Source organism: Rhinatrema bivittatum, chromosome 8, assembly GCF_901001135.1.
Source record: "Rhinatrema bivittatum chromosome 8, aRhiBiv1.1, whole genome shotgun sequence".
NCBI classification, from domain to species: Eukaryota; Metazoa; Chordata; class Amphibia; order Gymnophiona; family Rhinatrematidae; genus Rhinatrema; species Rhinatrema bivittatum.
Genome location: NC_042622.1, coordinates 264,174,155 through 264,201,788, shown reverse-complemented (window position 1 = coordinate 264,201,788; position 27,634 = coordinate 264,174,155). Strand labels below are relative to the sequence as shown.

Below are 27,634 nucleotides of genomic sequence, written 5' to 3'. Positions count from 1 at the left end.
TTACCACCATCAACATAATCATTCATCCAATACAACTACACATCTAACACCACCATCAGCACAACCACTCATCCAATACCAATACCGCCATCAACACAATCATTCATCCAATACAACTACACATCTAACACCACCGTCAGCACAACCACTCATCCAATACCAATGCCGCCATCAACACAATCATTCATCCAATACAACTACACATCTAACACCACCGTCAGCACAACCACTCATCCAATACCAATACCGCCATCAACACAATCATTCATCCAATACAACTACACATCTAACACCACCGTCAGCACAACCACTCATCCAATACCAATACCACCATCAACACAATCATTCATCCAATACAACTACACATCTAACACCACCATCAGCACAACCACTCATCCAACACCACTATAGTTTAATTAACTGGTAAACTGATGCAGTCCATTGGCATATAGCTAGCCCATACAGGGAGAAATTTTCAGTATTCCACCTAGGCACAAAGTCCATGGCTAGTTTTGTTCCTGCAAACCTGGTAGCAATTTTCAAATAAAACTATGCATGTTGTTTTTCTTTTGAAAATTCACATTTGGGGAGTATCTAGTGACAAAAGTCCCCTTGAACTTTGCACTTCCTTTTTCTATGGATGGAGGAAAGAGGGAAACTGTTTGGTCCCGTTTGCAGTTGTCTTTCATTTTTGTAATACCTATACAGTTTAAAACAAACACTCTTACATAGTGAGTTATTTTAATCACTATTGTGTAACTATAATATATTTCTATGTTGTGTATTGGAACATCTTCAATGAAAAAATTAAACACAGAACAACAATACTACCATAGTCCAACACGACATATCCAATAATACCATCAACACACTCATCTAAACTAACACCACCACATGCGCAACATCATTACACATTCAACACCATATATCCAAAAGAACTATCCTTTCAATATCATTGTTACACTGCTGCGCAGTCGGTGGATCCTTGGGCTGAGACGAGGTCAGTGCTTCCTATTGAAGGGCTTCCCATGGGCCCTCGTCATCGGGAGGTGGATGCTGGAGATGAAGACCCAACCAGACTTTCACCTTACAAGCCCACGTTCCCCACAGGTTGAGCCCTTGGATGCTGGGGCTGGAAGGACTTAGGAATAGGTCTCCAGACGTAGACGGATCTGAAGATGGGAGGCGAAAGCAGAGTTGAGTGTGCCAGAGGTCAGGGCCGGCGGTGGGCAGGAGGATCCAAAGACAGGCCAGAGATCAGGGCAGGCAGCAGGTGAGGCAGAATCCAGGAATGAGCCAAGCCATAACCGGAGAAGCAAGCCGAGGGAACGAGGAAGCAAGAACACACAAAGAAGTAGCTGGAAGACACAGAGGCAGGAGCTGGAACACATGGAGGCAGGAACGCAGAGCAACCAGTAATTCAGGTGAGTGGGACCTGTTGCTGAGGCAAAGATTGGGCAGCAGGAGCTGCCTTAAGTAGTGCTGGGGTTGAGGATTACATCCTGGACCGTGGGAGGTCTTTCCTGCCGCGGCCCCTTTAAATTGGGGGTGGAGCAATGTGCACGTGCCTTGCAGGAGCTGGGACCGGCGGTGAGGCGGCGGCATGGTCAGCTCCCCGCCGCATTCAGAGAGGGCAGTGGCGGCAGCCTGGGGAGCCGTGAAATGGACTCAGACCGGCTCAGGGGGTAAGCGTAGCTGGCTTCAAAGTCCCGTGGCCAACTGCCATTACAGTACCCCCTCCTCTAAGCCCCCTTCCTGGGGGCTTGGGTTTCCCCAGGTGAGTGATGTGGAATTCCTTGAGGAGTCTCTTGTCTAAGATATTGGATATGTGTTCCCAAGAATTCTCTTCCGGACCATATCCTTCCCATGCTATTAGGTACTTCCATCTCTTGTTTTGTTGACAAACATCCAATATCTCCTTCACCTAGTATGTCTCATCCTTTTCAGAAGACAATCTTTGTGGGTCCGGCAGCCTCTGATTTGGCCAAGATAGGCTTACCAGTTTCAACAGAGAGACATGAAAGACATTGTGAATTTTCAATGATGGAGGAAGGCGCAGTTGATAAGTGACTGGAGAGATCTGCTGCAAGATAGGGAAGGGACCAAAGTAGCGGGGTGCCAGCCTCAAAGAGGGTACCCAGTTGTAAATTGTGGGTGCTCAGCCATACTTTATCCTCGATCTTGAATTGCGGGGCAGGATGCCGATGCTTGTCGGTAAAGGCTTTCGCTTTCTGGGCAGCCCTGCGGATCAAAGTCTCAATTTGGGACCATAATACCTGGAGCTCACGTGCTGTTAGCTGAGTGGCCAGGGATGGAACAGACAGGGATATCGGGAGCGGAGGGAGTGACTGTCTTCCATATACGATGAGGAAGGGTGATGATCCCGTAGTGGCATTGGGGTGAGAGTTATGCGAGAATTCTGCCCATGTAAGGAGATTGGCCCAATCATCTTGTCACTCGGTTACAAAGGTCCACAAAAAGGTCTACTTGGCCATTGGCCTGAGGGTGGTAGGCTGTGGTGAAATCTAGCTTGATGTCAAACTTGTGACAGAGGGTTCGCCAGTACTTAGCAGTGAACTGGGCTCCACGGTCTGAGACGATGTGACAAGGCAGCCTATGAAGGTGGAAGATATGGGTAATGAACAACCTAGCCAACTCTGGAGCAGATGGGAGCGCTGGGAGGGTGACAAAGTGAGCCATCTTAGAAAAGCGATCGGTGACAACCCATATCACTCGGCTGCCACTAGAAGGGGGAAGATCTACCACAAAATCAGTAGAAATGTGAGTCCAGGGATGCTTGGGGGGGGGGGGGGGGACAGGCAGTGGCTGTAACAACCAAGGTCATCCCCACCCAAGATCATCCCACCAAAGGCTTTTGCCAAGCGCACGTGGGACACGAGCCCACATAGACCTTCATGTCCTTGTCCATCCACGGCCACCAATAGTATAGCTTGAGCAGAGAAAGGGTCCGCACCCAGCCAGGGTGACTGGCCATCTTGGAGTTATGGGCCCACTCCAGTACTCATGGTCGGAGTCAGATTGGGACTACCGTTTTTCCTGGAGAGACTGCCTGGGAAGCGGTCAGCAGGATATGAGCCGGGTCAATGATGTAGCCAGGCGGGTTCGGGTTGTCCTCAGGCTCTGAGGCAATAGAGAGCGCATTTGCCCTGATGTTCTTGGTGGCTGGTCTGTATTTCACTACAAAGTTGAAGCGATTAAAAAACAGGGACCAGCGAACCTGGCGGGGATTTAGGCATTGGGCATGGTGAAGGTGCTACAAGTTATTATGATCAGTGTAGTCAGTGATGGTGTGTTGCACCCCCTCCAGCCACTGTCGCCATTCTTTGAAGGCTAATTTTATGGCCAGGAGCTCCTTATCCCCAATGCCATAACCTCTCTCCGCTGGAGAAAATTTGTGGGAAAAGTAGGAACAGGGGTGAAAGATGCCTTTAACGGTGAGCTGGCCCAAGACTGCCCCAACCGCAATGGAGGAGGCGTCAACTTTCAGGAAGAAAGGGCACACAGGGTCTGGGTAGTGGAGGCAGGACTCACAGAGGAAGGCTTGTATCAGGTTTGAAAAGGCATCTAGCGTCTCCACAGGCCACTCTCGAGTATTGGCTCCTTTCCTGGTTAGTGCGGTAAGAGGGGCAACCAATTGAGAGTAGTTAGGAATAAAATGCCTATAGAAGTTGGCAAACCCAGAAACCACTGTGAAGAACGAAGCTCAGATGGCTGGGGCCAATCCCGAATACAGGCCACTTTCTCCGGATCCATTCTGAAACCGGTGCTGGAGATGATGTACCCCAGGAAGGGAAGCATTCTGCTTCAAATGTACACTTCTCTAGCTTCACATAGAGTTTGTGGGCATGCAAGCGCTGGAGTATCTGCCGGACGTCACAATGATGGGACTGGAGGTCCTTAGAGAAGACCAATACGTCGTCAAGATAGACCACTATGTTGGTGTACAGCAGATCCTGAAAGATCTCATTCATCATTGATTGGAAGCCCGTTGGGATGTTACACAGTCCAAAAGGCATCACCAGATATTCAAAGTGGCCATCACAGGTATTAAAAGCAGTCTTCCACTTGTCTCCAGATCTAATCCAGACTAGGTTGTATGCCCCCTGGAGGTCTAACTTGGTAAAAATTTGGCCTCTCTGCAGACGGTCCAATAATTCCGGGATGAGGGGCAAAGGGTACAGGTCCTTCATCGTTATAGCGTTTAGCCCCCGGTAGTCAATACAGGGCTGGAGGGTGCTGTCTTTTTTGGCCACAAAGAAAAAGCCAGCTCCTGCAGGTGACGTTGATGGACAAATGAACCCCCTCTCCAAGTTCTCTTGAATGTATTTGGCCATGGCCTGGGTTTTGGGAAGGGATAGAGGGTAGACCCTTCTCCGCGGAGGTATGGTCCCAGGGAGCAAGTTGATAGCGCAGTCAAACGGGCGATGTTCTGGCAGGATTTCCGCATTCTTCTTGTAGAATACATCGGCGTAGCTGGCATATTGTGGAGGTAAACCCACGGAAGCAGTAGCGAAAGGCACCGAGGAAGGGCGCGTAACTGGGAGGAGGTACTGTTGGCAGCATCGAGGGCCCCATTTGGCCAACTGAAGCATCTCCCAATCGATCATGGGAGAGTGCCGTTGAAGCCAAGGCATCCCAAGGACAATCAGATGGACGGTCCTTTCAATCACATGAAACGTTAGTTCTTCAACGTGCAACATGCCAGTCCGGAGGCGCATGGGAAGAGTGGTCCTAGTGATCCGCTCTGGAAGGGGGTCCCCCGAGATCAAGGAGACCACTAACTGGGTATCCTGTAGTAATGTAGGCAGGTCAAGATGGTCAACCAGTCTTTTCATAATGAAATTCCCCACTGTGCCAGAGTCCAGAAGGGCCAGGGTGAAGAACTCTTGTTGGTTCATGAGTAAGGCTACTGGGAGGATGAGTTGGGTAGCAGACCTGGTGAAACCTAGAACCACCTCCCTGGTTGGTCCTAGGCCCGGAAGTTTCCTGACTTTTCAGGGCATCGGGCCAGGAAATGTCCCTTCCCAACACAGTACAGGCATAGGCTCAGAGTCCGATGATGTTGCCTCTCTTCGGGCGTCACAGGACATCTTCCCAATTGCATGGGCTCTTCCTGCCTGGTGGTTTCAGGTGTTGGAGGAGGTGCCGATAGAGGTTTGGAAAAAGGCGGTATGAGAGGGACTGATCTGTGAGGTCCTCACAACTCCCGGGCACGCTGCTGAAGGCGACGGTCTATCATACTGGCAAGATCGTTGATCGCATCCAGAGATTCCGGGAGGTCCTGAGCTGTCAACTCATCTTTAATGCGGGAAGATAGACCCTCCAAGAAGATACTTCTCAAACTATCTTCTCGCCAATTTAGCTCCATGGCCATGGTCCGGAACTCGATGGCGTAGTCGGATAGCGGTCATGCCCCTTACCGGAGGTGGAGGATATCTGAGCCGGTGGCTGCCAAGTGACCAGGATCAAGAAAGGTCCGCTTGAACACTTGGACAAAGTGTTGTAGGTCCTGGAGGAGTGGGTCCCCTTGTTTCCATAGGGGGGATGCCCAGGCCAAAGCCTTGCCATCCAGGAGGTAGAGGATGAAGGTGGTTTTCACGGTATCAGAAAAAAATTGTGCAGGCTGAAAAGAGAAGTGCATGAAGCACTGATTGAGAAAGCCCCAGCATTGCCCTGGGTCGCCGGCATACCGGGGAGGAGCCGGTAATTGGAGAGAGGAGACGGCGGGTGCTGGCATAGCGGGAGACACACTCGGGGCTGTGGAGGCATCTAAGCAGGCCTTCAAGCATTATAAGGAGGCCGCCATTGTCTCCAAGAATTGCTGCTGCTGCTGAATTTTCAATGCTAGGCCTGGGATGGCCTGTAGGCCTGAAAGGTCTGCCGGGTCCATGGCCTCAGCAAACTGTTACACCACTGCGCAGTTGGTGGACCCTTGGGCCAAGACGAGGTCGGTGCTTCCTGTAGAAGGGCTTCCCACAGGCTCTCATCGTCGGGAGGTGGATGCTGGAGATGAAGACCCAACCGGACCTTCACCTGTACCAGCCCACATTCCCCGCAGATTGAGCCTTTGGGTACCGGGGTTGATAAGACTTAGGAGCGGGTGTCCGGACGTAGACGGGTCTGAAGATGGGAGGCAAAAGCAGAGTCGAGCGTTCCAGAGGTCAGTGCTGGTGGCGGGCAGGAGGATCCAAAGACGGGCCAGAGGACAGGGCAGGCAGCAGGCGAGGCAGAATCCAGGAACAAGATGAGTCAAAACTGGAGAAGCAAGCCAAGGGTACGAGGAAGCAGGAACACATGAAGATGGAGCTGGAAAACATGGAGGCAGGAACTGGAAGACACAGAGGTAGGAGCTGGAAGACACGAAGGCAGGAATGCAGAGCAACCAGTAACTCAGTTGAGTGGGACCTGTTGCTGAGGCAAAGATTGGGCAGCAGGAGCTGCCTTAAGTAGTGCTGGAGTTGAGGATTACATCCGGGACCGCGGGAGGTCTTTCCTGCCGCAGTCCCTTTAAATTGGGGGCGGAGCCACGCATGCGCGCCTAGCAGAAGCTGGGGCCGGCAGCGCAGCGGTAGCATGGTCGGCTCCCCGCCACGTTCAGAGAGGGCAGTGGCGGCAGCCTGGGGAGCCGCGAAGAGGACCCAGACCGGCTCGGGGAGTAAGCGTAGCCAGCCGTGAGGTTCTGCGGCCGGCTGCCGAAACAATCATTACCTATTCAAAACTACTTATACAGTTCAGGACCAGGAGAAAATCAGCACAGGGCCTCTAGTCATGAGGGGATAATGGAGCTGACATGACTTGTTGAACCAGGGGAGCAATAGTACGTGCATCAGCAGAAGAGTATACGTCTCCTTCCCAGCCCACTTGCCCATTAGTCAGTTAGGAGTTTGGTGGCCAGCAGAAAATAGCTGATTGTACCAACTGACAAATACATGACTGCCCCTGCCAGCACACCATCCATATAGCATCACCATATATCCATACACCCTACTATATCACCCATTCTACAAAACCACACATTCAGAGTCAAAGCCCATTCAACACCAGTGCTAGTTCAATACCACATATCCAAAGCCAAGGCCATCCAACACCACTGCCCATCCAATAATATCATATCAATACCATACATCCAAAAATGCTACCTATCCAACACCATCTCTCTAATACCAGTGCTGGTCTAACACTACTACCTGTCCACGAAAAATCACCACCCTTTCTACACCCCCATCCCAAACTACTGTGTATCCAATACCACCACCTGTCCAACAGTGCTCATCCATCTAGCACCAATGCCCATCCCATGCTGCCATCCATCCAACACCACTACCAGTCCAACGGTACTCATTCATCTAACAATACTGCTTTCCAACACCACTACTTGTCCAAAAACCTCCATTCCTCCGATCATAATATCACCACATCATTTTAGTGCAAAATTATAAGAACTTACTGCCAAGGAGAAAGCGAGGGAGCCCACCCCTCTTTCAAAAGACCCTAGACCAATCTGCTGCAGGGTGAGTAACGTAGAGGAGTCCCAAATGTGAACAAATGGTTGCAGGGGCTGAAAAACAACAGAAAACAATGTTCACCTCAGTGTGATTCCTGTATGGTAAGAAAGGCAAAGAAATGGAAGAGAAATGACCAATCCATATACACACATTGTTCCACCAATGTCCTTGATAAATCCCTCATGTACAGACACACATTGCTCCACAAACGTCTCTGATTATTCATATACACAGTCAAACACTGCTTCACCAATGTTCCCAGCAGATGTCCCTTAGTTCATGGGCATGCAATAAAAGCTATGTGCAAAAAAAAAAAAAAAAAATGTCAGAGCTGTTCGTTTCTGATTCATACTGTATGGATCCCATAGACTTAGAAAAGTGATGCTGACAATTTACCATAATGTCTGATTCAAAATGGCTGCTAAAACTGTTCCCATTCCCGCTTCAGAGGCTATCTTGGGAAACAGTGACTACATATCCTTGAAACAAAAACTGCGTAACAGCTGAGATCTCTGAGAGAACTGTAATGGGAAAAAGTAGAATACTTAGCCATCATAGGTACAGGGAAAGTTTAGTTCACTGTTTGCCCTTTTGGACAAACACTGAATATCGCCACAAATTTCAGTCCAAGTCATTTTTTTCTGACCCAGGCAAGTTATCATGATTACAACATTCTTCAATTAAGTAGGTACAAAATGAGCAGCATTTAATGTCACTTCTGACACAGTGACATGGGAAGGACAATTTTCAAAAGTAAAATAGCCCGACTGAAAAATGCCCTCCTGAATTGCAGCTAAAAGTACACATGGCCTCTACAGTATGCATACCTTTATTTACTTTACAAAGAGGCATTCCTCTGGGCATGTTTAGGTCAGCGGAGTAAAACAGCACGTTACAGGTGATTTTCAACTGTACACCCACTATTATACCCCTGCTCGTCCACCTGCACAAATAGCAAGTGAAAAGTAGATGAACTCTTTCAGCACACACATACTTTACGCTTACCTAATTTTCAAAGAGAAACAACATAGGTCATGTACCTTTGAAAATGTATGTAAAATATACGCATTAAGGGAGGAGGAAGTGACGTTGCAGTCCAAGATGGATGTATAAACCCTGCTCTCTCACCAGATGCTCACAAACTAATGATTTTACCTAGAGATATGTGCGTAATCAGCATTTCTTCTCCGAAGATAAGTGCAGGGGAATTTGCAGGCAATATGACTCCACATAGGAAAGCCACTGAAATTAAACATTTTTTTTTACTACAGGCAAATCAGTGTCCAGACCCATGCCTAGCAGCCGCAGTGCACAGGAGAGATTGACCTCATGCTCAGATGAAGATGGCGGAACCACAGCTAAAGGAATTCCAGTTGAGAAAGAAGCCTCATGGGAGGAGATTCGCGCCTGGTTCCATGATCTTAAGTGCAATACAGCCTCAGTCAGGAGTGAAATTTTTGACAGCCTAACCAAATTGCGAAGTGAGATCACATTGATGATATAGACCAGTGTGTGGACGATCAAGCAACTCAGCTTCAGGAGCTTTGGCAACTGACGAATGAGCAGGAGGAGGCAAAGGAGGAGCTCAGCGACAAAACAGAGGATCTGGAGAATCGCACGTGCCACAATAATTTCCAGATACGGAGCATGCAGGAGCTGAGTGAGCACTGGGACTCTGTGGAAGTGGTGCAGAAGCTCAGTAGGGTCCAATGAAACAAACCGGAAGGTGGTCCCACGTAGCCAAGGCAAAAAAACAAAGGGGACTACCTTACACCGTGGAAAAACTTTTATTGGAATTGCCCGACTCAAAGTACAAGCTGAGTTTCGCCAAAAGGCTGCATCAGGGGCTAAAACAATCAAGAACAATAAATATTACCACAAACATGCTCTATAATAAAAATTATTAAACAATCTGCTAAGAAGTATTAAACAATCTGCTAAAAAGTAGATAATTGCTTATCTCTATGTCCCTCTGCCAAAATAATCTACAATCATAATATTCATGTATAACATACATATTTAAATCGTGGATGTGCAACGTGACCCATTCACTCTATTTAAAACTACTAATATTTAACACAAACATTATTTTTTATAAAAAAAAATTTCTTTTGAAAAAACTGAAATCATTACCTTTATGCTGTAACCGTATACTCACAGCTACATATATCAGAATATCAATCTGAACATTAGCTGTTGCAGTAAAGCTAAAAAATAAAGCTGTTAATAAAAATGATCATTAGAAAACATAAAATGAAAAAAAGTCACATATACACAAATATACATATATACAGTATTAAGAGAAACCTTGTGCATATCAAATCTCACATTAGGACTATAAATAATATTCATTTAAAAGAGACATAATTAACACATCTAAAACTGAAAATTATGAAAACAGCAATCAAACTATTACAGTAAGTTCAATATCAGTTCACTCATAAATTCTTCTATCTAAATGATAACATTAAATGTATGTATTAAGATTGCAGACATAAATGGCCATAAAAATAAATAATTAAAACTACCCGACAAATAAAGCAATATTGTATTGAACAGATTTTGGCGCTAAAACCATTCTTTTATCGCTAGAACTTAGCATAAAACATAAATAAAAAACAGTCTTAAACTGTTCCTTTAGTGATCCCTAAGTTGTTTTAATATATATAACTAATACTCAACGAGCTACTCTACGAAGAGATAAAGAAAACATTTGTAAATTATTGATTCGAAAGTAGTCTTAGGGCTATCTACTTTACCTTTGTCAGTCAGTGAAACATCTCGCGAAAACTGGCACTGCAACTAAGAAGAGTGCCCTGCTATGTTGTCATTTATATAGCGTTCTTCAAAAACAAACCGCTAATGTTCAGATTGATATACTGATATATGTAGCTGTGAGTATACGGTTACAGCATAAAGGTAATGATTTCAGTTTTTCCAAAAGAAATTTTTTTTATAAAAAATAATGTTTGTGTTAAATATTAGTAGTTTTAAATAGAGTGAATGGGTTACGTTGCACATCCACGATTTAAATATGTATGTTATACATGAATATTATGATTGTAGATTATTTTGGCAGAGGGACATAGAGATAAGCAATTATCTACTTTTTAGCAGATTGTTTAATACTTCTTAGCAGATTGTTTAATAATTTTTATTATAGAGCATGTTTGTGGTAATATTTATTGTTCTTGATTGTTTTAGCCCCTGATGCAGCCTTTTGGCGAAACTCAGCTTGTACTTTGAGTCGGGCAATTCCAATAGAAGCTCAGTAGGGTACTCCTGAGCAGTGGGGAAAACGGGGAAGCTGATATCCCACTAATTCGCATTGAAAGGGCGCTAGGGCCCAAAAAGACAAAATTTGCCACTGGACTTCTCGGGCAAGGAAAAACTGACAATGAAAGCCAGGGCTCTTGGGGCCTTTCAATGGGAGTCCTTCAAAACTGAGCTATATGCAGATTTATCCGCAGTCACACTACAAGAAAGCAGGACTTTTGGGACATAACCAGCACTCTGAAGGAAGGAAATGTCTGATAGATGTAGCTGTTCCCCTTCGGGTTAAGCTTTACTGTGAGCTGCACTACCTATAAAGTTAAATCTTTGGATGAAGCACGAAGAGCCCTGAAAACACGGGCTTGGCTGATGGGCACACATGAACAGCAAGCACCTTCAGAGGAAAAGGCTGCAGTGGCCTCATCGTTCCCGAATAGAGACTTTTCTAAATGGTAGAAAGTTCCAGCACCAAGCAAACATGGATCCAAACCTGGAGTGGCGTGATGGTCTGGTCAGGAAAGTCACTCTCTAGGCTTGATTTTTAGACCTGAAGATTGTAGTATGACATAATCAGTCTAAATAGGATTCCCATATCTATGGCTAGATCTTCCGTTCTGGTTTTACCAATATTAAAATCATCTGGTCCATGGAGTTATTCCTCCTTAGAGTGCTTTGCTCGTGATGGTGTGGGCAAAGTTCTGGTGGGATTTTGAGAGTTTGGGAGAGATTTGATGGATGGTGACATTTATACTTACCAGATAATTTCCTTTCCTTTAGTCTTAGCAGACCAGTCCACATCTACAGGATTCCTCTGCTTGCTAGTCAGTGGAGGCAGAGAACTTTTTCCATTTTTTATTTTGCTTATGTCACTCATGTTATATATCCTGAGATACCTGAGAAGTCCCTCAGTAGCTTCTTGTATTAGCCTATTACACTGATGTTCTGTATTTTTTAAACCTCCCTCCCCCTTTTTTTTTTCTTTTGGGAGGGTACTTGGACTGGTCTGCTAGGACTAAAGGAAAGGAAATTATCTTGTAAGTATAAATTTCACCTTCCTTTTTGTCTTGCAGACCAGTCCATATCTGCAGGATGAAATCAAGCAGTAACCAATTTGGGTGGGCTGAGGCCTTAGAGGCCCCCAACACTATTTTGCTAAACTTCAGATCCTCTTCTATCTGCAGGTCTAGCCTGTAATGGTTTGTGAAAGTACACCAGGAGGACCATGCGACCACCCTATAAATATCCTGAGGCGTTGCTGCCCTACTGTCCACCCACGAAGTTGCTTCGGCTCTAGTAGAGTGGGTGCACAAGGGCCTCTTGCCCTGTTTCCCCTGCGCAATAGATGCTATCACTATTGCTTCCCTAATCCAGCGTGCGATTGAGGGCTTAGAAACTGCCTGGCTCCTTCCAACAAGATAATTAATCTGTCTGACCTCCTAAATTCATTGGTGATCTTTAAGTAATGTAGCAGCATCCTTTGGATGTCTAGCGGGTGAGGGCTGCCCTCTGTCTGTCCTCATCAGAGCCGGTAAAACAATCTCTTAATTTGCATGAAATTCTCACACCACCTTAGGTAAAAAGGATGGGACAGGACAAATAACCATTCAGTCCTTATGAATCGACAGGTAGAGCTCCCTTCAGGACAAAGCCTGGATCTCTGAGACCCTTCGGGCTGAGCATATCACCACCAGAAAGACTGCCTATAAAGTGGGCCCCCAGGTAAACTAACCTTTGGGACGGCTTGTAAACTGTTTTTGGCCTCGTTTACTACCCACCCTAACTCCTCGAGGAGCGCCCTCACTCTCCTTGTGAAGTCGCTGCTCTCCTCCTCTGACCTGGCTCTGATCAGCCAATCATCTACTACCATCACCTTCGTAAAGATTCTTGGTACTGTGGCTGGTCCAAATGGCAATGCTTTGAACTGATAATGGTTCCCCAGTACTGCAAACTTCAGGTATCTGCAATGCGATTTGCCCTGACTGCCCCAATGACTGACCTCAATGTTTCCATTCTGAACCCTCTCACCTTGAGGGCTCTGTTCACCCTTTTCAGGTCTAACACCGAGTAGAACGCCCCCTTCTGTTTTGGGTACTACAAAGCATAGGGAGTAACAACCTGTCCCTCTCTCTAGGACCGGAACTGGTACTATCTCTTCTAGTACCACCAGTTTGTCTAGGGTTGTTCTGATTGCCTCTCTTTCCTCCTGCGACTTGCAGGGGGACTCCAAAAAGGATTCTGGATCTGTGGTAGCCAAACTCTAGTGAGTAACCTAGGCGGATCACCTCCAGGACCCACCTGCCCCTGGTGATTCGGGCCCACGCCTTGAAATATAGTTTTAAGCCACCACCCACTGGAGGAGGTCCGGGGTGGGGCTCCAACCATCACTTAGCCCTCCCCAGGAGCTCTAGGGCTTTTACCTCTAACCCAGACTGCTGAAAAAGCTGTCTCAGCTGGGGACTAAATCCCGACTACCCGGGACTCTCACGCGCCTAAACCTTCTAACTTCTTTGATCTTTTGTTTAAAGGGTCTTAAGGGTCCTTTGGGGCTATCCTCCAGGAGTCTCCGTGGCTTTGAATCTACCAGGCTCTTCATTAGGGCGTCTAAGTCTTCCTCAAAGAGGAGATGCCCTTTGAAGGGCAGGAAGCTTAACCTTGCCTTCAAGGGTGTATCTGCTGCCCAATATCTTAACCACAAAAACCTCTTTGCCACCACCACCGATGCCATCTGCTTGGCTGAGGTTCCAGCGAGAGCATACAGCGTGTCTGCCAGAAAGGCCGACCCTGACTCTATTCTGGCCATCCTATCCCCTGGGCTTTCTCCTATCCCTAACGTTTCTTCCTGGAGCCGCTGGAGCCATTTGACCAATGCCCTTGCTACATAGCCCCCACATACCACTGCTTGTAAGGCCCCCAAACTCGCCGACTCAAATGCTTTCTTCAAAAACGCTTCTACCTTTCTATCCTGTGCATCTCTTAAGGACGCAACCCCTTCTACCGGTATAGTTGTCTTTTTTGACATTGTTGCAACTTAGGCATCTACCTTTGGGACTTTAAGTATCCTACCTACCTCCTCCTGTTGTAGTGGGTAGAGGAAGGTCATTAAGGATCTTGCTTTTAGGGCTGCATTGGGTGTGACCCATTCTCCCTCAATTATCTCCTCTATAGCAGGCTGGAGGGGAAAGGCTTTTTCTGGTCTCCTTATTCCTCTCAGTTTTGGGACCCCTTGCACGCTCTTTTCCTCCTCATTTTCCTTACCTGACTCTTGCTGGCTCAAGGGTTGCATCACCTTTACTATTAGGATTCTCAGTTCTTCCTTCCTGAACAGTCTCACTGCTACATCTCCCCCCTCACTCCCCTCCTCCTCCTCTCTGGGAGTTCCAAATAAGAACATAAGAAATTGCCATGCTGGGTCAGACCAAGGGTCCATCAAGCCCAGCATCCTGTTTCCAACAGAGGCCAAAACCAGGCCACAAGAACCTGGCAATTACCCAAACACTAAGAAGATCCCATGCTACTGATGCAATTAATAGCAGTGGCTATTTTCTAAGTCTTACATGTTAAAGTTGCTATTTGATTGTTATTGTATCTCGTTGTTAAAAATGTAAACTGGAGTGAAGGCCTTCACCAATACTTCGGTATATAAAAACCTATAAATAAATAAATAAAAATAAATAAGTCAACTTGATTAATAGCAGTTAATGGACTTCTCCTCCAAGAACTTATCCAAACCTTTTTTGAACCCAGCTACACTAACTGCACTAACCACATCCTCTGGCAACAAATTCCAGAGCTTTATTGTGCATTGAGTGAAAAAGAATTTTCTCCGATGTCTTAAATGTGCTACTTGCTAACTTCATGGAGTGCCCCCTAGTCCTTCTATTATCCGAAAGTGTAAATAACCGATTCAAATCTACTCATTCAAGACCTCTCATGATCTTAAAGACCTCTATCATATCCCCCCTCAGCCGTCTCTTCTCCAAGCTGAACAGCCCTAACCTCTTCAGCCTTTCCTCAAAAGGGAGTTTTTCCATCCCCTTTATCATTTTGGTAGCCCTTCTCTGTACCTTCTCCATCGCAACTATATCTTTTTTGAGATGCGGTGACCAGAATTGTACACAGTATTCAAGGTGCGGTCTCACCATGGAGCGATACAGAGGCATTATGACATTTTCCGTTCTATTAACCATTCCCTTCCTAATAATTCCTAACATTCTGTTTGCTTTTTTGACTGCTGCAGCACACTGAGCCGACGATTTCAATGTATTATCCACTATGACGCCTAGATCTTTTTCCTGGGTGGTAGCTCCTAATATGGAACCTAACATCATGTATGTTATTTATTTATTTATTTATTTGAAGCTTTTATATACTGAGGTTTAGCGCATGCCTTCACCCCGGGAATGAGTGGGAGGTAGGGGTCAGGGGGATAGAGGGGGATGCAGTGGGAGGAGGAAGGGGTAAATGTCTGCGGAAAAGAGAAGAGGGGAGAAGGAGGTGGAGGCTTAAGGCATCACAATTGTAATTTGCTTAAGTCATCATTGAAAGTCTGGCTGAAGATCCAGGTTTTCAATTCTTTTTTGAAAGATTTATTAATGATGATATTGGTTAGGTAGTATGGTAGAGCATTCCAGAGTTTTGGCCCAGCTATGGAAAGAGCTCTATTTCTGGTGTTCGTAAGCTTAGGATGTTAGGATCGTGAACCCTTGGGCCGGCTGAGATGACAGATGTAATACTGTGGGAAAACCACAGTGGGCGTCGCAGCCAGGAGGCGGCGCTGCTGAGAGACTTCGAAGAGAGCTTCACCACTGGAAGCCTGAGGTCACCCCAGGAGGAGCCCGTAGGGACCCGGGCCTCTTGGTCTTAGGTGGATCCTATGCAACCAAGAATCAGACGAGAAGCCTGCCGAGGTAATCCAACGATGAGATGATGCCCAGGAGGTCAGGAGAGACTTCACCCTTGGAAGCCTGTGGTTCCCCCGGGAGGAGCCCGTGAGGACCCGAGCCGCTGGGGCTTAGGAGAAACCTCCGGGCAGGTGAAGAACAGGATACCTGCGGAAGCGGAGAGAGATGAAGCCGGAGTCCAGGAACAAGCCAAGGTCGGAGCCAGACGTCAGATGTCGGATCCCGAAACCAGGGACGGAAGCTGAAGCCGGAGTCGAAGAACGAAGCAAGGTCAGGAGCCAGGAATCAGACGTCAGGAACAAGCAGGAACCAGGAAGCACAACTAGCTACTCCGAAGAGTGAACCTCGTTGCAAGGCACTGGCTGGCTGTGGCTGCCGGGTTTAAATAACCCGGCAGCGTCTGACATCAGCAAGGGGCTGTCCTCTTGTTTCCCGCGCTGGCCCCTTTAAATCAGAAGCCCCGGCGAGTGCGCGTGCGCCTAGGGGGCGGGGCCAGCCGCGGATTGGCAGCGGTGTCTCAGGCCTGGTGCCGAGGAGGGGCCAAGGAGGGACCTTCACTCACCATGCAGCTGGACTGGGCCGCGTGGTGAGTGAAGATCCCGGGGCACGGCCCGGGACCGAAACAGTGTAATTATAGCATGGGTTATTTTTCCCTATATGCATCACCTTGCACTTATCCACATTAAATTTCATCTGCCATTTGGATGTCCAATCTCCAGTCTCACAAGGTCTTCCTGCAATTTATCACAATCTGCTTGTGATTTAACTACTCTGAATAATTTTGTGTCATCCGCAAATTTGATTACCTCACTCGACGTATTCCTTTCCAGATCATTTATATATATTTTGAAAAGCACTGGTCCAAGTACAGATCCCTGAGGCACTCCACTGTTTACCATTTTACGCCGAGAAAATTGACCATTTAATCCTACTCTCTGTTTCCTGTCTTTTAACCAGCTTGTAATCCACGAAAGGACATCGCCTCCTATCCCATTAGTTTTTCTAGAAGCCTCTCATCAGGGACTTGGTCAAACACCTTCTGAAAATCCAAATATACCACATCTACCGGTTCACCTTTATCCACATGTTTATTCACCCCTTTAAAAAAATGTAGCAGATTTGTGAGGCAAGACTTCCCTTGGGTAAATCCATGCTGGCTGTGTTCTATTAAACCATGTCTGTGATTTTATTTTTTATAATACCATGATCTTTCCCAGCACTAAAGTCAGGCTCATCAGTGTCACGGATCACCTCTGGTGCCCTTTTTGAATATCGGGGTTACACTGGCCACCTTCCAGCCTTCAGGTACAACGGATGATTTTAATCGTAGGTTACAAATTATTTGTAATAGGTCTGAAATGTCATTTTTTAATTCTTTCAGAATCCTGGGATGTATACCCTCATCTTCTCAAGCCTAGACTACTGTAACCCACTTCTACTTGGAGTACCTAATTGTCTACCAAAAAAACTACAACTACTACAAAATGCCACAGCAAGACTCTTAGGGGTAGATTTTAAAAGGTGTGCGCGATACCCGGCACGCACACATGTACACCCGATTTTATAACGTACGCGCATGTTATAAAATCCAGGGTTGGCGCGCGCAAGGGGGTGCACAACTGTGTACCTTGCACGTGCCGAGCCTGCTCCAAGCCGCGCTGCCTTCCCCCGTTCCCTCCCAGGCCGCTCCGAAATCAGAGTAGCCTCGGAGGGAACTTCCCTACCCCCCACCCCACCTTCCCTTCCCCTCCCTCCCCCGCCCTACCTTTTTTGTTCAAGCAAAAATATTTAATAAATCTATTTGTTCACCAGCCATTATTCAGAATTGCTACTCAAGCACAATTTATTTCCTAATTTTCCATTTCTTCCCGTTTTTTCCTCAATTCAAAATTTCCAAAACGTTACATCTCTAACCGGTTTTTATCCAAATTTTAACAGTTGTCACTGGGATTCCAGATACTAATGGCAAATCTCTCCAGTTGTGTCATCACCTAAATATGAGGTTGATTTTAAAGGTCCGGCGCGTGCTAGACTTGGGAGATATACGCACAAGTCAGGCTCGCACACACCCCGCCGTTATTTTAAAAGCTGCCTGGATGTGCATATATCTCCAGCTGCACGCACATCTCAAACACTTTCAAAAGGGCAGGGTGTGGACGTGATCTGTGAGGGACCTGCGTGTTTTGGGACGAGGCCAAGAGATGTGCGTGGAAGTACTGACTCGCCCGGATGCGCACCTCAGATCCCCTGCTGCACGTTTATTTCTGCTAGGAATGAGGTGCAAGTTTACAAAAATTAAATACTAGCCACAGCTGAGGGGTTTTCAGGGTCTGGGGTAACTGGGGGGAGTGTTTCTGTGAGTTTCTATGTTTCTATGATGGGGCACCTAAACTCAGAAGAGCGTAGAGACAAGCCGATCACCCTGGAAAGGAGTGTGTGCAGGCCCGAGCCATGTGAAGCAACCTGCTACTGTTTTCTACACAGAGAAATGTGTCTTCGCCTTACGATTTAGCTGGTACTGCCGGACACAAACTTGCTGAGCTTGTGACCTTGACAAACTTTCTATCCAATCAAATAGGAAAGATGGTCGGCTCTGTACTGACCGCAGGTTCTTAGCAAGTTCAGAACACGTTTCATGACTTGAAAATAGTGGATTTAAACAGTGCATTTGCATATATGATAACAATTTCAAATAAATAAATACATGAATTAAATAGATAAATCCGTGTAACACGGTCCTCCGACACGGAACCATGTTTTAAATGACTACGTTGGGAGGGACCTTGAACCAGGAACACAAGTTTCAAATCCAGTTGTGAAAGTGGTGGCTGGGTCCACTGTTTTCAAGTCATGAAACGTGTGCTGAGTTTTCAAGAATTTGTGGACATAAGAACATAAGAAATTGCCATGCTGGGTCAGACCAAGGGTCCATCAAGCCCAGCATCCTGTATCCAACAGAGGCCAAACCAGAGGATGGTATATCGTTGACCAAATGGTAAAGTGTGAGACCTTTAATCTCTGGCTTATGTGTTCAAACCCCATGTTGGGAGAGAAAGATTTATTTTTCTCTCTACATCAATGGCGGGGGTGGAAGGTAACTAGAATCAAAAAGTTACTAATAAGGGCCAAGAGTAACAGATAAGTATGAGAAAAAAAAATAAGTGTGAAAGCTTGCTGGCAGACTGGATGGGCCGTTTGGTCTTCTTCTGCCGTCATTTCTATGTTTCTATGTAAGCTAATCAACCAGGAAGGTTTGGAGGACCTAGCTGTTAACTTGGCGTACTGGTGTCCGAACTGGAGAAACTGGCAATAGGGTGGACGTGGCAGAAGCAGGATTTGTGCACCTAGCCACGTGCCTATTTAAAATTAGGTTCCCAAGTCCGTGCGTCCAGGCTATTTTATAACATGCATGTATATGTGCACGTAAGTTATAAAACCACCGCATCCTTGGGCGTGCGCTGGCGCTCCCATGCCAATGTGCACCCGTGCGCCAGTTTGAAAGTTACCGCTCCTTTGAGAAACTGCAATTCACTGTGCTTTTATAACTTAAGAGTAGCTTTCTTGAACCTAGCTCAGCAGCGAAAGTGAGTAAAATCAGTAGCAAATGACATACTCTATCTCCCCTGCTATACATTTCATGAAAGAGTATTGGTATCTTCTCACTTTAGCTCAAAACCCCAAATCAGGTAGGCCCAATTTGCTAAAAGGCTGAGAAAAAAATTCTATCCCCAATGCTACACCAGTGTCAAAAAAAAACAAACCAATGGCTCTTGATATATTGTGAACCTGAATTATCTGCTGAACGTGGGCCAGACATCTACATATCAACCTCTTCTTCCCAACCACAAGATTCTTAAGCTCTGCCATGGTCTCTCGTGAAATGGAAACGTCTTGTTTCCTGCCAGTCAATCCGCCAGCTAGCACAAACGGCAAATGTGATGGGAGGAAACACTGCCCACAGTACAAATCCGAGTTTCACACGGGAAATTCGTTAGAAGAGAAAGATAAAGTGGTTCCATTGAACCAGCGGTAGAATAGATAGCTCAGTGATTTTCAGCTTATTTATTTATTTAAAATTCATTCCAAGATCGTGGTAGATTAGAATATAAAAACAAGCATTAAAAGCTTAATGCCTTTCCCCCGTCTCACAAATTTTTATCATATTTCCAGGAATATTCTGTTCATTGAAGTCATCCTTGTAACAAGCTGCATGCATAAATACAGCAGGATCAGTGTTCAATGGGAGTGGCACATTCAGTCAATGATGCACTTAACATATAAATGCATAGCTAACAAAATGACCAAGATAATTTGGTTTCTCTATACGTTTTTTTAAACATGTCATGTGGTGCAAAACTCTGGCTTAACTGAATATGTGTAGGGGTTGTTCATCGCCCATTTGAATAAAAACAGAAATATCTTGAAAAATCATTTACTAGAATATTTTGGTGAAATACAAGCCCTTATAGTTGTCAGAAAGGGAAATAATTTTCAAACTAAAACTCATACAATGGCTAGGTTTTCCATTTCTGTGCCATTAAAATACTCTCACAGATCACAGCTTTCGTGAAAGTTTTGTTTCAAGGTTCTGTCATCACTGTTTCCTGAGATATTGACCTCAGATGCAGGAGTAGGAACATTTTTAGCAGCCATTTTGAATAAGGGCAACCATCTTGAACTGAAACCACATGGTACATTGACAACATTTTCCCAAGTCTATTAGATCCATACAATATGAATCAGAAAAGAACAGCTCTAGTATATTTTTTTTTCATATGGCTTCTAAGTCAGCACATAGTCTATCTTATATAACACACACTGCTCCACCAATGTCCCAGACATACGTCTCATACAGATCTACAGGCCTAGCAATGTTCCTGATACAATCCCTATCCACATCATCAGCATCCCCAAGTAATCTCCCATTCAGACACATCACTCCACCAATGTCCCCCAAGAGATTCACCTACACACAACACACACACTGCTCTATCAATGACTGGAAAAACCACCCAACCCCACTACTCCACCAGGATTCCCAAAGATTGCCCATACCACACATACTACTCTACAAATGCCTCAGAGACCAACTCTAGTGTGATTCTGGATTAAATCATCTTGGGGCTTACAATACCTTGCCATCCTTGTCAACACCAGCAGTCTGCCCTGTGGCAACTCGGACTTTATCTGGATGTACGGCTAAGCTGTATAGGGAGGAGAAAGCAGGAAGAGATAGAGAGTGGAGGAGTGGGGAGAGATGGTCAGAGAGAAAAAGAGAAAGCAAGGATTGATGATGGACAGAGGAACAAGAGAGGAAAAAAAAGACAAATGGAAAGAAAACGTTACAAGGAGGATCACATTGCTACCACGGCCCCTCCCCTCCATTCTGTTTTTTTTAAAACCAAGGTTTTGTTGTTTCCCCCAATAATCAACATGCAATGCATCTGATCAAGTGGACTCAGTCCTCGAAAGCTGGTGCTTTAATAAATTGGTTAGTCTATAAGGTGCCACCCGACTCCTGTCATTTCAGCACACAGTAGAAACTGTCACGCCTCACGCTCTGTCCCAATCCCCCTTCCACCGCCGAAAAAAGCCCTGCTCCCTCTGACAATCGAAACTATGAAAGTTCACACACTCCCCGAACCTATTTTACCCCTTCCACAGGTCCAAAACTTCTAAATTGTGCAGGAATGATCCCCAGGTGCTCCTTCCCCACCTACCGGTACGTAAAATTGATACCAACTGGGCTCTGCAGCCAGCACCAGTTTGTTGTAGGGAAAAACATGCACTGCTGTGGCGCTGACCAGAAAACCCTGCAAAGAACGACACTTGGAACCCCTATAGTACTATTATAACGCGTCTTAGGGGTGGGATTGGCCCTTGGACAGCCAACAATATAGTAAAAATCCCATACCAAAACAGTACTAACTGCAAGCACTCAAACAGGAACAACCCTGTCTATGAAAAGGCAAATATTACACCAGGCCCTAAAACACCTCCTATTAGGAAAGCAGAACAAACCAGTCTGCTCTAAATTCCTACATAGAAACTATACATGCTGGCAGAATACCTCACCTCGCTTACATGTGCAGGACACAGACAGACCCTCAGCACATACAGAATAAAGAGACCATAAAATGTAAACAGAAATGTGTAGACAGAAACTGAGCTGGAAACTCCAACAAGCTACTCTGTATATTATGAAGTAATGGAAAAACAGAAACATCACCAATCCTCATAAATCAAACAATAAAATCAAGAAATATAAATCAGTCATAATAAGCCATGCTAATAAGAAGAATATTGTCAAAAAGATGACAAATAGAATAGCATAAAATAACTAAGAATTCATGTATAAAGTTTTAAAAATTTCCAAAAGGCAATAAAATATTTCAAAATAGCAGACACATCAAACACTCAATAATCAAACTAGAAGGGAAACATACCTTGCTTCCCATACCTGAAAACTTTTGATTTCCAGTCACCTTGAGCTTTGGTAGTGGCTTTGGTGATTTGGGGGGACAAGCTCAGTAACAAGAGAGTGGTATTCTGGTTTGATAATTTGGGAGTTGTGCAGGTGATTAATCGACTGACGGCGAAGTGCTTGCAGGTATCGGCCCTACTATAGGAGCTAGTAGGTCTATGCTTGCAGTGGAATATTACTATCAGAGCTAGACATGTTCCGGGAGTTCAAAATGTAATGGCTGATGCCCTCTCTCGTTTCAAGTGGAGTGTCTTCAGGGAATTAGCACCGCATGCGAGCGAGAAGGCAAAGCATTTTCCGGAACAACTATGGCAGCACGGTCGGAAGAAGAATGGAGATTAATTCAGAAATCTGTGGCCCCCGCAACTTGGGCATCATATGTTATGGGAAGAGGTGTTGTGGCGCGCTTCCTGCAGTCGACAGGACCTGCGAGAAGGACCGGTTCGAGAAGAGTGGATTGCACAATCTTATTGTGGGCAAAGAGTAACAGCTACTCCTTGTTCTCGGTCAAGGCGCACATAGCAGGGTTTTCATTCTTCCAAAAGCTAAAAGGATGAGGGAACCCAGCAGTGAGCTTTTTGGTTAAGAGAGTATTAGGGGGATGGCAGTGGGATTGGGAGAGAGTGGGGGATAAGAGGCGGCCCATCCGATACTTGGATTTAATTTCATCGCAGAGCAGTTAGCCTCTGTGTGCTGGTCCAGTTACGAGGTTTTGTTATTTAGGGTTGTCTTTTCATTGGCCTTCTTTGGGGTGACAAGGATTAGCAAATTGGTGGCAGGATCCAAGACCAATACCGGGGGAGTAGGGTTAATAGTGGATCAAGTGTAAGTCAGGGAGATATGGTGACAATCTGTGTGCAGAGGTCCAAGACTGACCAGAAAGGAAAAGGACATTTCATTAGGTTGATCCTGGCTGGGAAGGTACGCCCCAGAGTGGCAGGTTCCTTCTTGGTACACAGGGATGGGGTTCCGTTAACGAGCTTACAATTCACAAAAGTCTTGAAAGTTGCGGTGGGAGGGCTGGGGTGGGATGCGGAACGTTACAGTTTGCATTCCTTTCGTATAGGGGCTGCCACAACGGCGGCGGAAAGCAGCATGTCAGAGGTGGCGATTCAAACTATCGGTAGATATAGGTCAAAAGCGTTTAAGTCATACATTCAGAAATAAGAAGCAAGGAAAAGGGAGAGTTGGGTATGGGGTGTTAAAGGATCTTTCTTCTCTTACAGAGCCAAAGGGGGTACTCAGAGAGCAGGGGTGTGCCGGGGTCGTGGGCCATTCCTTTATACATTGGGTGCATCGCCGGGCGGTGCAAAGACCATATGGAGAAAATCTACACCTGGATAGGATGCGTTGGTAGATCATATGGTTGGGCAAATGGTGAATGCGATGGGCAGAGTTATTAATCTTCCTGCAGGAGCGTGTTGAAGTTGCGGGGATACCACAAATTTTATTGATACATTTAGGGGGCAATGATGTGGGGCAGTGCTCTTGCAGGGATTTGGTAGCCATGATTAGGAAGGATTTAGCGAGAGTCATGGTACTATGGCCCAGCAATTGGGTGGGTTGGTCAGATGTAATCGTGCGACTACAAAGCAAGGATGAGCCCATGCGGAAGCGAGGCGTAAATAAGTTGAACAGGCAGATAGGAAGGTGGGTACTTAAACAAGGAGGGTTTTGGATAAGACGTGAATGGACGTGGGATTTGAATGAAGGGTTGTTCAGGGGAGATGGAGTCCACCTGTCAGAGGTTGGGACGGATTTATTCAATAATGCCTTGCAGGAAGGATTGGAAAGAGTAAGGGTAAGAAAGGGCCGAGTGGGGGAACAAGGACGTTCTGGGTCATCCTTGTTTGTGGCGAAAACCCGAGCCCAAGTTGTAATTGTAATGCTGCATTGTTGAAAAGGACATGGGGGGGGGGGTGAATCTCGTGTAGTTGGGGGGGGGGGGCTGCTACACAAGATGGTCAATGAGCTAGGGAGCTAAAGCTCAAGGCCACTGCTTACCCTTGCTGGGACAAGGCGGGGTAAGAAAGAAGGGGGAGTGATAGTTTGCCTCACCACTGGGACGTGGTGGTAGAGGCGCGAACGGAAAAGAGGGAGGGGGTGGCGGGGGTACTGTTTGAATTGTTACTATCGTTACTGGAGTTGTGAGGGCTCGGGTTAAGAATAAATAAACTGTGGCCTTTTGTAAAGCCATAAAGTTGTATTGTGTTTATTGCGAGTGGGACAAGAGAGAGCCAAGCACAGGTCTTGCCTCCCTAAGTTATATCATAAATACAAAACAATCAATATACATGGAACACAACCCAAAAACAAACATATAAATTAAAAAATAAGGAAGATTAATAATATATATATACACATTGTATGTAAGTTAAAATAGAATGTTGTTTCAAATTTCCTCTATATGCTACTTTAAATAATTTCTTTAAAGTTTCACACCTTTCTATGTTTGGCATTTTTTGTTTCGTATAATTTGTATATCAGCTCCCTTTCTTTAATTGGATCTCCCTTTTTCAGATCTAGAATCCACTGATCCAAAGTTCTTTGGGCCTACTCTTGGTAAATGTGGTGCAGGCAACCACCTACGGGTACCCCCATGGAGAAGACCCATCAGCCTTCACTGGGGAGTACAGGTGGTCCCAGTGGAACCAACTGAGCACCCTTTTTAAGAACATAAGACATGCCATACTGGGTCAGACCATGGGTCCATCAAGCCTAGTATCATATCTCCAACAGGGCCAATCCAAGTCACAAGTATCTGGCAAGTACCCAAACATAAATAGATCCCATGCTTTTAATGTGGGCAACAAGCAGTGACTATTCTCTATTGTTTAATAGTAATTTATGGAATTCTCCTCCAGGAACTTATTCAAACCTTTTTTAAACCCAGCTACATTAACTCCTTAGCCACATCTTTGGCAATGAATTCCAGAGCTTAATTGTGCATTGAGTGAAAAATAATTTTCTCTGATTCATTTTAAATGTGCTACTTGCTGACTTCATTGAGTGTCCCCTAGTTCTTGCATTATCCGAAAGAGTAAATAACCGTTTCACATTTACCCATTCAAGTCCTTTCATAATTTTGTAGATCTCTATCATATCCCCCCTCAGCCGTCTCTTCTCCAAGCTGAACAGCCCTAACCTCTGTAACCTTTCCTCAAATGGAAGCCATTCCATCCCCTTTATCATTTTGGTTGTCCTTTTCTGTACCTTCTCCATCGCAACTATATCTTTTTTGAGATGCGGCGACCAGAATTGTACACAGTATTCAAGGTGCGGTCTCACCATGGAGCAATACAGAGGCTTTATGACATCCTCCATTTTTTTTTTTTTTATTTTAATATTTATTCAAATTTTTACATATCTTAAACACAAGAACAATCTTGTTTTAGGAAAAAGCATATATGAAAACATCCACAATGCTATTTTTATAGTCCTCAAATAATAAGGAGTCAATTAACAAACATTTAGGAAAATAATATTATATCAAATTTGTACAATGCAACGTACTCAATACACTTTATAGGGCTCACTGAACGCATGGTCTCTACGGGGTTTCCACTTCCAGGTTTTCCACTTGTTTTTTATCACTTAAAAAAATTGATAATTGAGGAGGGGTAAAAAATACAAAAGACTTGCCCTTGTATCCAACACAACACTTACATGGGTACTTAAGGCTAAAGCTAGCCCCTATTTGGACAACCTTTGCCCTAAGTAAAAGAAATTGCTGCCTCCTTTTTTGCGTCATTTTTGAAAAATCAGGATAAACTCTTATTTTTAAGGTCAAAAATACTTCTAACCTATGTTTGAAAAATAGACGGAACACCCAATCACGATCAGTCTCAAAAACAAAAGTAGTTAATAATGTTGCACTTTGTACCATTTCACTATCTGATGTTTCCAAAATTTTGGAGACATCCAAACAAACTTCTAACTTGTCCATAGCTTGTGCTCCCTGCTGTTCTTCTTGTTGTATTCCTTTTTTGTACACTGGAATGTAATAACTCTTAGCTAGTGGAGGTACTGCATTTTCTGGTATTTTTAATATTTCTAATACATATTTTTTAAACATCTCTTTAGGTGATATGTGTGGCAGCATAGGAAAGTTTACAAAACGGAGATTTCTCTTTCTATTAGTGTTTTCTAGATTCTCCAATTTCATTTGCAATATTTGATTTTCTTTTATCATTACTTCTTGTACCAATTTAGTACTAACTAAATCTCCTTTAACTTTTTCTAATTCTTTCTTTCCGTGTAGGACAGACCACCTCACTGAATGTGGAACAAGGGGGTTTACTCCAGGATCAAGTAAAGACGGACAATCTTGTTCATTTGTCCAAACTATGTGTTCCCCAGATAAGTAAACCTGATGTAGTTACACTGGATGTAATAATGGAAGCTATAGTGAATTTACAAAATTCTGTAATAGCACAAGTAAATCCTGTGATAGAAGTAGTAAATAATTTACAATTGAATGTAAGAAATATAGAGATGGAAAAGGATAAAGAAATGACATCCTCCATTTTATTTGCCATTCTCTTCCTAATAAATCCTAATATTCACACTGAGCAGATGATTTCAATATAATATCAACTATGACGCATCTTTGAAAGTCTATCTTCCAGCACTGCCGTGACTTATTTTGGGACAGATTTCAACACCTCCGGTGATATATCTTTCATGAGGTCTGCTGGAAAGGTGGGTTCATGCATTGGATTCTCACCAGCACTCCCAGCCTTATCTCCCAGAGTCTTTCTTACTTTTGTAGAGAACTCTGGACGAAAGTTATCAAGATGGGGAGGTTAATACAGCTTCCAGCAGGGTCAATATAAAGAAAAAACAAAAGTACACTGCACTATATGTGGGATCTGTTAGGAGCTCCTCCATGGACTTCTTCTCACCATTAGGTCATCATGTGACTCCAGAAGAGGCCTTTTAATCATCTTTAAGCATGTGTTAAATTTGTCTCCTGTGACTCTCAATTCAGTTTCATCTTATGAAATATTGTTGTCCTCTTTATACGTCAATATTTGCTTAATTTATTGCCCATCTGGTCATCTGTTGAACAACTAATCTCTTGAAATCAAGCTCCTGCCCGAGCATAATCTTAAAATCCATTATTGACCTTAGTGATTTCACCCTGAATCTGGACCGATCTTGTTGACGATCTTGTCCCTATGAGGTCATTTTATAAGGATCCATTTTCAAATTCTCCACTGGTCTGCAGGTGGTGCTATGAATGGCTTGGACTATCTATCCAGTCCTCCCACCCCAGTGCCCCTCGCTTTCTCTCGGTGGCCATCTTGTTTCCTGTATAGTCTTGTATTTAAACTGAGGCAATTTTGTCAGTCAGTTGAGGCTTGGTCCTACCTTCCAGTCCTTGTACTCTGGCTCCGTTCCTCAGAGGGATAGTTGTGTTAGTCTGGTGTAGCAAGAAATGACAAGAG

The 27,634-nt window shown here is 45.0% G+C and overlaps 1 protein-coding gene across 3 annotated transcripts in view; it reads right to left on the bottom strand.

Annotated features, from left to right (window-relative positions):
* EML3 (EMAP like 3) overlaps positions 1 to 27,634 on the bottom strand; it is a 192,620-nt gene that overhangs the window by 35,845 nt on the left and 129,141 nt on the right. For all 3 annotated transcript variants that reach the window (XM_029614870.1, XM_029614868.1, XM_029614869.1), the window contains exons 10-11: positions 20,835 to 20,904; positions 7,469 to 7,579 (exon numbers count right to left, since the gene is read on the bottom strand). In XM_029614870.1, the coding sequence (XP_029470730.1) occupies positions 7,469 to 7,579; positions 20,835 to 20,904 (181 nt within the window). The remainder of the gene's footprint in view (positions 1 to 7,468; positions 7,580 to 20,834; positions 20,905 to 27,634) is intronic.